The sequence below is a fragment of the Etheostoma cragini genome, chromosome 14, assembly GCF_013103735.1.
Source record: "Etheostoma cragini isolate CJK2018 chromosome 14, CSU_Ecrag_1.0, whole genome shotgun sequence".
NCBI lineage: Eukaryota > Metazoa > Chordata > Actinopteri > Perciformes > Percidae > Etheostoma > Etheostoma cragini.
Genome location: NC_048420.1, coordinates 8672407 through 8682406, shown reverse-complemented (window position 1 = coordinate 8682406; position 10000 = coordinate 8672407). Strand labels below are relative to the sequence as shown.

General features: G+C 38.4%; 1 protein-coding gene across 5 annotated transcripts in view; it reads left to right on the top strand.

The window, feature by feature from the left end:
• Positions 1 to 9005, top strand: part of arhgef1a (Rho guanine nucleotide exchange factor (GEF) 1a) — a 34042-nt gene extending 25037 nt beyond the window's left edge. For 2 of the 5 annotated variants that reach the window (XM_034892480.1, XM_034892479.1), the window contains exons 18-22: positions 141 to 190; positions 2059 to 2109; positions 3171 to 3497; positions 4169 to 4328; positions 5856 to 9005. In XM_034892480.1, coding sequence (XP_034748371.1) covers positions 141 to 190; positions 2059 to 2109; positions 3171 to 3497; positions 4169 to 4328; positions 5856 to 5884 — 617 coding nt within the window. In that variant the 3' untranslated portion in view covers positions 5885 to 9005. Of the gene's footprint in view, positions 1 to 140; positions 191 to 1954; positions 2023 to 2058; positions 2110 to 3170; positions 3498 to 4168; positions 4329 to 5855 lie in introns of those variants that run through there. The other 3 variants (XM_034892481.1, XM_034892482.1, XM_034892483.1) reach the window with 3 other exon arrangements.
• The last annotated feature ends 995 nt before the right edge of the window (positions 9006 to 10000 follow it).

The following is a 10000-nucleotide window of genomic DNA, read 5'->3' as shown; positions in this document are numbered from 1 at the left end:
CTAGCCCAAAGAGTGCAGTTGCTAGCCTCAAACATAAATCCCTGTCCCCTCAAAAGTGTCAGGTATGCATTATAATAACTGTGTGAATATGGACCTGTAGTGATACTGTGTGACTGCTGTGCATGTCTCTTGCTGCTCAGGTGATCAGGATCTGTCGCTCAACGGAGCACAGGATTTCTTTGCAGCAAAGGTGAGCTTTGGGGGGGGTGAATACTTTGTAATTATTTAAAAATGATACCAAGACACACATCATACACAACAAAACCAAACCATTTAATAATCTCAAATCATTTTAAAGTGACCAAGTGGCAGTAATAAAAGTGATGCATCTTTCTTCCAATGGCATGGAAGTCCATCAAAACAATTGTGATGGCTTGAAATCCTTTATGTAGGAACAATACATTAATTAATTAGTTAAGATATTTGAATCATTATGACTTCTTATGTATTAAAGATGTTCAAGTCTTCTTCAAAAAAACAGACCAGTCACAGCAGTTTGGCTATAATCTGAAGAATTGTAGTGTTGTAATCATTGTTAACTGAACATTACTTCTTCTTTACTTCCTCATGTCTTTGCCCATTCTACTGTAATAAAGTGCTGACCTTCTCCATCTTTAACATTGATTAATAAGATATAATTAATGGTGGCATAAAATTATATGTATTAAGAATCAAAGGACTGGATTGGCAAAATGATACTGAGGTCACTGCAGTTACACAAAATACAGTACACAGTGTACAGGCACATTTTTATAGTGGCTTTGTTCATGACAACACGAGGCACTTAAACTGTAATGCCTAAGAAGAATGCTCATCCTAGTAGGATATTTATGATTTTTTGGTTTTACTAACTTTTAAGTGTCCGAACACGAGAAATGTCTTCATATTTACTTATTTTTGTGGGGTCATAATCATATCTTATTTATCAAAGTTAAAGATGGACCAGGTGAGCACTCTATTAGAAAGGTCACAAACGAGTGAGGTAATAAATGAATAATGTTTAGTTAATCATGATTACATCTAGTATTACCACTACTACTACTGCCACTACCACTACTGCTACTACTATTACTACCATTCAGTTTATTTAGCCTGCCACTTTAACTACGTATTTACCAATGAAGAAGACATTAATATTATTAATAAATCAGAAACCATGATGATTCACATACCTTAATTGATGCATTTATTCATGTTTTGTTCCTAAGAATATATTAATCCTTGTGTCTTACTGATTAGTGGTGACATGCATTACTACTTGCATGCTTTTTTATGCATAGAGTCATGATAATTCATGTACCAACGATATGCCTGATCGACCCCATATCTGCACCCAACGACGATGTATGATTTTCCATCAGGTGAATAACCATAAAAAGTTAATGAAAGATGTGTGTGGTAACATCAAACAAGGATAGACAAAGACTGACAAACAAACATGCATATTCTTCCAGGGAAATGAGAGTACATTTTGCATTGAATTCCCAGAATACAACAGGATCCCTATTACCAATTTTCTTTCAGAACTCCCACATCAGTACCGAAATGTTAATGCATCATGGTACTGCTTTTATTGAGGATTAAAAAGCAAACATTACGTTGCACAGTGACATAATTTCAGTTTACTGTAACTGATGTAGTGCAGTAGTAGCTAAATATTGTATTTTGTTCAAAAGTAACATTGTACCATCAAACACTCTTCTATTTTGATTGTGGAACCCGGTGTTTCCCTTCTTATCCCTTGTGTTGCCTTCCTGTCAACCATGAGGGAAAAAAAACATTTGTCATTTGTTCAACATTATTATGGATTTTTTAACCTCGTAGGTGCTATTTTTGAAGTTTTTGTTGTTTTATCCAAAGTTTTTTATATCAACGGCCCATTTCTTGTGACAAAAAAATATATAATTAACTGAAAACGGGTCAAAATTGACGCAAGGACAACATGAGGGTTAAGATTAGCATGTGGAGTCCAGCAGTATGTGGTTAAAGGTTTTACAATCTGTGTGTGTTTGTGTGTGTGTGTGTGTGTGTGTGTGTGTGTGTGCGTTTGTTTGACAGAAGATCTGCCAGAGGCTGGTGAATCTCAGTGTTTATCTCCATGCACTTCAGGTGAGTAGGTTTCGCCGTCTACATCTTTAACTCGCTAGAGTACATAGCAAACCACATGTTATGCTACACACAGTGTAGCATGTAACTACTGAATGATTCATGTTGATTGTAGTCCATGTTAAGTGTAACTACACTCAAGTATCTCTCAAATATTGAGTCTTTTTAGAAGTAAACGTCCATGTATCATTTATCATATTTCATACAACTTTTACAGACAAAGTCACAAAGTGCTTTGCATGATAAAAAGTGTTTGAAAAATAAGTCCCATTAACCGTAAAATGGGCAATCAGAATGAAAAAAAAAAGCAATGTAATTAGCAGTTTTCAGTCATGTGACTGAGCAAAACACACTCTAATGGAATTCCATCGAGCTGCTGCACAAGCCTGTCAAGTTTTTTTCTTTTACAAGTGTTTAGATCACCTTACAAACAAGGAAAAAACTGTTATAAATACAAAATGCAAGTTTTGCAGTCTGTACTCTCACAATTAGGTTTTTAGTTGAGTGTGTGGGACAACCAGTAATCCCTGTTCAGAGGACCTGAGTGTACAGGTGACACATGATGATGATGATGATGATGATGATGATGAGGATGATGAGACATACACAGGTGCCTGGCCATGCAAGGCTCTGTACGTCAGAACAAGAATTTATAGGGATTCCAGAATATGAAGATTATGATTAAAACATAATGAATTGATGAAGGAGAATTACGTTTTTTACTCTGTTAGTTATTACACACAGGCCCAACATACACACACTCCCAGGACCTATACATGCGCTGAGATGTTAAAGTGAGAGGGACCCATGAGAGGCCAGAGGTTCCCAAGCCAAGTCCCTACGGACTGAGCTAACGGCACCCCCAACAACCCTTGGATAACCCTCAGTTTGGTCTTGGTTAATCATGTTCAGTTAGTAGATATAGCTTGTATGTACAATAGTTCGCAGTACTGAATGAGAGAATTTAATGTCACTTTCCAACAGGTACACCTATGTTTCAACCTGCACATCCTATTTCAGCCTGTGCAATTTTTTGAAACTGGATTTTCAATCGTATGCTGCAGGGTGCTGTCATCAAACAAGACTCCATTTTGGAGCTGCTACTGCAGCCACAGGATACCGTGGCACCAGCTGCAGGAGGAGTATGGCGTCCTTTCTGGAGGGATGGTGGAAATCGGGAGGCTAATCCAGGGTCGACCATTGGGGAGCTGGCTCTTTTGCAGAGACAACACAGCCTGTTGCAGGAGGAGCTGCTGAGGCTGCGGGATGCCGAGAGCCGGTTCAAGGACAGTGAGAGAGCCCGGGCAAAGCTAGAAAAGCATGTCCGAAACATGAAGGTCTGCAGCGGGAACACACCTGGCTCCCAGCAGCTGGGGGAGCAGGATTCTCAAGTAAGGGCAAGTTAGGGAACTCACAAGAGAAATATTTTAAAACTAAATATCAAGGGCTTAGATTAAAATCACGTTTATTGTCAAGTAAGATTTCATATACAAAACATATTCCCTTGATGTTTTGGTGCATTACAATAAACACAAGAGGTAAATACAACAAGTACTGCAAAAGTAATGACTTTCAATATAGCATGGATAGAATGAAAAAACAATATGAAAAAAACATACTATAAAGAATAAGTAAAATAGAAGTGTTTTGAAGACCCCTCCAATGAAAATCAAGTTTGTAATTATTAGCATGTCTATATGGTGTTTTTTGTTAATTACAAGACATATCATTAGTAGTTAACACCATGGCTAAGCATTTCTGCCTTGAAACCGCAGTGTACCACTTACAGTCTGTAAATTCCACAGCCAGGGTTTAATATATCACATCCCTCAGCAGTCCTGTTAACCTGGGGCTGGGGCACAACTGTTTTTAATGTGTAACTATGGCAATGGTTGTAGTTTAATGCTTGAGCCGGATCCAGAATTTGATGGGATCAATAAACAGTATGAATTAAAATTAACATATCATACAACCATGAGGAGTAACAGGTTTTGATGTGTAAATGGCCAGAGTTCTTTTGTGTTCACTGGGTATTTACAGTTCTCTCTTCTTGCTGTTGTAGCCTGCATCTCTGCAGCCAGGAAAAGAGGTCTCACCCAGAGCTGACACCCTGTGGTCCAGCCAGCAACCAGCTCACCGATCAGATGTCCTTCAGGACGGCAGTGATTTGGAGGTAGACATGACATCAGATGATGATGGGACAGCATCTGAAAGCTCCAAAGGTCAGAAACATAACCCACAATGACTGTGAATGTTACATGCCATATTTTGGAATCGTGGTGTTTTTTAAGGATGAAAATAATACTATTCTCCTTGAGTAGAAGTAATCTTCCCACAGAAATTTGTCCTTGAATAAAAGTGAAAAGTAGGACACTTCAAATATTCTCTAAGTAACTTATAGAAAAAAACTCCCGACACTGTTACATTCTGAGAGAACTGATGTAATAAAGTATTTCCAAATAGAGTGCATGTCAATGTATATGCATCACAAAAATCATCAATACAACCTTCTAATAGTAGATAGACATTTGCAGCCTGTGCAACTGATTATCAATTATAAATAAACAACCAGGACTTTCACTCAGAAGACCAGGGTTTGGGTGTTTGTGTTAGGGTTAGGGGTAAGGGTGTACTTAGTCTATATCCTTGAAATTCTACATCCGGGATTGCTCTGGTTCCGCAGGAATTTCCAGATGCATGCATGTCCGTTACCTTCCTCTGTCTTTGTGTTGGCGTTCTAAACTGCGGTGGATTTCTGAAGACTATGGTTAACTGCTCATCAGATCTCTGCAGGGTAAATCCAGACAGCTAGCTAGACTATCTGTCCAATCAGAGTTTTCTCTTGCACGACTATTTTATAGCTTCTCCGTGTGCTTAACGCCGCCCATGATGACTATGATTGGTGTAAAGAAAAGCCAACAAACCAGGGCACATTTTCCCTCCCATCCCGGATGCTGCATGGACTAGCCAGACCTTCCTCAGCTCTACTTGTGTGGGTGCTCTGGCAAAGTGAGACTGGGGTGCACTGTGTGTTAGAGCTGTTAATCAATTAAAATTTGAGTATCGAAATTTGAGTTACGAAATTAATCAACATTTTTTTCCTGTTCCAAATGTACTTTTTTGTACATTGTACATGCATTTTTAATGCTCCAGTGGTGATGAGACTGGATCTACTCTATTGATAACTCACATCAGTTCACATCAACAGGACATGAAGATAACTTTAGTCTTGCTAGAAAACTCAAGACGATATAAATTACAAGAACCTTAATCTTACTAAATATCATTAAATGCTATTTACACAACTAAAAAACGTCCTGTGACGCTCTGCTACACCATGAACTACTACAACTACTATTAGTCACTGTTCCATTATCTTTATTAGGACTATTATTGCCACTGTTCATCACACCCCCAATGGGCACCGTCACACACCGCCCACCAAGAGCCAGGGTCTCTCCCAGGTTTCTTCCTAAAAAGAAGTTTTTCCTCGCCACTGTCGCACCGCTTGCTCTTGAGGGCATTACTGGAATTGTTGGGTCCTTATAAAATAAAGAGTGTGGTCTAGACCTACCCTGTCTGGAGCGTGTCTTGAGATAACTCTTGTTATGATTGGCTACTATAAATACAATTTTATTGTATTAACTTGAATGTGTCATGTTATAGAATGAAGACACCATTGAAATGCCATTTTCTCATACTTTAAGGGGAACTGTAAGCTGAATTATGATTTGTTCTCTCATCTTCAGATCTTCAAGATATTCCAGAAGAGATCTGATCCTCGGCATGTTTCACTGTGCTACTCAGCCTACAGCTATAGCCATGGGCGTTTTGTGAGGGTCTCACCCCCCCCAACACCACCACACACACACACACACACACACACACACACACACAAACACACACACACACACACACTTTTTCGTCAATAATGCATCAAGAGCATCAATCTTTCCACACACACTATAATTCTAGGCATCCTTATTAAATCCATTCCGCTCGCTATTTAAGAGAATGCTCAAATCAATGAAACTCCATTTCACGTTTCCACTGCCACCTTGCACCCAGAGTCACACTCATACGCAGAGGGCCAGTTCAAGAGCCAGAGGAGCAGAGAAGGACGAGGGTGGAATAATGTACACAATGTTTCTGTAAGTTATTATGACTCACTCCAACGCTGATTTCTCCCTTTTTGACTCGTGCCCGCGGACAGCTTTAAGTACAGGTGGGAATGCACCCAGGACGCATTCAAGACGCATTGAGATCCCATCACTCAGACTCTAGGCCACGTGTGTTCTTATACCAGTGAGAACTACAATGTGTCCAGGGCCACATTAAGCATACTCAACTGCAAGCAAAACTATGTACTCATTCAAAGCATTTATCATGTTATAGAAAGCACTGAGAGTGAGTTGTGTTTCGGATGTTGTTATCAGAATGTTGGGGATGTGTAGGCTGTTTTTGTTCCTCTGCTGCCTGCTCTCATGTCCTCGGCTGTATGAAGCTCTGTGCAACGCGGTTAAAAAGGCAGCCATTGTTATACAATAACCTTCTTTTAAGCTTCATAAAACTTTCCCAAAGACTGCAAGAGCAACATTAAAAATCTGGCAATTAACATAAGCCCCCAGATATTATTATATTATATATAACATTCACTCACTATAGAAATATCTCACCTATTCTCCAGCCCCTTTGACAGAACCAGAACTAAATACATCAACCCATAAACCAACTACACAGGCCTTGGTCTTTCATACACATAAATTGATAATGTATCCAATAAAGTGAAACATTACTTAAATACTGAAATGAAGGATTAAGCTAACACAAACAGCCTAACCCCTGACCCTGACCCCGGTATTGGGAACAGGGCGAGTAAGAGTGTGACCCGGGGCCAAGTGCTTTCTTCTGAGGGTAAATAGCAAATGTAGTCTACTCATCATTCTTCTCATGCTAGTATAGCCAGAGAAAAGTGCCAAACCACCTGACATTTGCTCTGTTACAACCTTTCTGCCCATGGCTATGGGTGATTCTGATATGAAGTCATTGACTCCAATGTGCATGCCTATCTTTTCTGCTGGTCTTAATATTTATTGGCTGCTTTGCTTCTCAGTAGATAACCTTTGAAAGCAAACTGTTTTATTTCTATGTTATGCTTTGGATTGATGATTTAAATCCATCAGGGGCATGGAAAACTGATGGATATGCTAATATGTAATTCTATTACAGTTTATCTTAAGATTTGACAGAATAATTATTAGCACTAACGGTAATATCCTACAGTTTTTTCCTTCTCATTTTTGTGTTAAAAAATAACTGAAATTAAATGAATGTAAAACAAGTCAGGGTGATTGTTTCCTCCCAAAATATCGTGAGTGTTATTTCATTTATTGAAAAATAAAAATACTATAATAATAACAATATTAATACAGAAATTAAATTAAAAAAATAGGATTTGCACCTTTTGTAGTTTAAATATTGGCTTCATTCAATCCCGTTTAACAAACAAAGTAGTAGTGTAGTCCTTTACTGTAAACAGGCGTTGCACAGCATGAAGCCGCACTCTCTTTAATATTAATAAAAACAAAAACAAATACAAAAATAAGTTTCTATTCAATAAAAATCTATTTAATAAAACAATCTGTACTACAAGACTAGAAACAAACATAACAAGCACAATATACTGCAATAAATCCTGCTCCTACCATGCTTATCCTCCTAATAATATGTAATATTGGCTGTGTCAGTCAGAAGTCTAAAAGAATTCCTATGTTCTTTGTCCTGAACTATTTTAAGATTTTATAAGAATAAAAGCATGGCTGAGGTCTGGATTCCTCCATCACTATGGGAAAAACCTACACTCTTGGGTCCGCAAATTTATGAATCCTACAATGGCCACGATAAGACCCGCCCTTCAATAGACTTCACACACTACTATTGGCCAGGTGTCCATGCCTACATGTACAGATCCTATCCCTTGTCCAATTGGCTTTCCTAACCTTAACCACTCGAGCTGTCAATGCCTAACCCCGAACAATCGAGTGCTATTGAAGGGCAGATCTTGGCCATAGTAGGATTCGTAATTTGACGTCCCCAACCTGCCTCCTAACCGGGACTCTTCTACTTCCTCACCTTACTTCCTGCTATGCCATGTCATATCTACTACAGCAACTGGAGGGCGATGTCACTAAAAACGTTAAATGAGTCGTGATTGCTGCTTAATAAAAAAAAGGACTTACTTAATGTGGGCGATTTTCAGGAGAGGGCAGAAATACATCCTGAACAGAGTTCTGGGAAACGCCTAAGCATTGTACAGGGACTTTAAAGTTTTGGTAAAGAATCAGTAGTCTGTTTGGTTGTTTTGCATGTTTTCAAACCTACCCTCTCCTCTTTCTTACTTCTTTAATAGAAACAAGCTTTAAGCTCTATTGTGTTTTTATTATATTTAACTCTTTTTATGGTATGTTAGGACTGGCTGATTGCAGTCTTTACCACCACGAAGGTTGGAACAAACATACACTGTCGGACAAATGAATGTCATATTATCTTCAGGATATAGCATGAATGTGAACTTTCAACAGTTATCCTCAAATTAGAGTGTTGTTACTGTATGTATTCTTTTCTGCTAAACATATTTCAGGCTACGATCTCAGTGACACATTGACATACATGTATCTCTGCCTAAAATTGCAAGCTTAGTAAAAACTTTAATGGCAAACATTGTTCAAAGGCAACATAGTTATGAGATGTATAAGGAATTATATATTCAGCAGAAGCTGTGTTAGTCAGTGCAGCGTAACGCCGAACATAAACAGGGACTCAACCTATTTTTAAAAACACCTTTTTGTCATTCATGTGAATTGTATTACTACATTGAATAATAAAAAATGTAATACAAAATTTATTTGTGTTGGTGTCAAAATTCTAAGTAAGTATTTCCTAGTTGAAGACAAGTGAAAGAGGCCAATGGATGAATTAATTAATAAATAAAAGGATGAATGAATGAATGACTATGCCATTGATACAGTTATGGTAAATGAGTGACACATGCAAACATGTAGCTATGCACCTCACAGCCACTCTGTCTAATCAATGTGCACAAAATTACCAACTTTTTGTACACAACCATGAGAGCTGCATGGAGGTGAAGTGGTTAGCACTGTGGCTTGTTTGGTTTATTGGAGACTCCAGATTGTTTGCAATCAATGGTTGTGTGTATATATGTGACAGACTGTATGTGACAGAGTGTATATATGTAACATACTGTATATATGTGACAGACTGTCTATATGTGACACACTGTTTATATATGACATACTATATATATGTGACAGACTGTATATATGTGACGGACTGTATGTGACAGAGTCTATATACAGTGGTGTGAAAAAGTGTTTGCCCCCTTCCTCATTTCCTGTTCCTTTGTGTTTCGGAACATCAAACCAATTTAAACAATAGTCAAGGACAACACAAGATGCAATTTGTAAATGAAGGTGTTTATTATTAAAGGTGGAAAAAAATCCTAACCATTGCCCCCCTTGTTAAAACATACTATAACTGTGGTTGTCCACACCTGAGTTAAATTTCTCTAGCCACACCCAGGCCTGATTATTGGCACACCTGTTCACAATCAAGGCATCACTTAAATAGTAACTGCTTGACACAGTAAGGTCCACCAGAAGATCCTTAAAAGCTACACATCATGCCGAGACCCAAAGAAATTCAGGAACAATTGAGAAAGAAAGTAATTAAGATCTATCAGTCTGGAAAGGGTTATAAAGCCATTTCCAAAGCTTTGGGAATCCAGCAAACCCCGGTGAGAGCCATTATCCACAAATGGCGAAGACATGGAACAGTGGTGAACCTTCCCAGGAGTGGCCGGCCGCCCAAAATT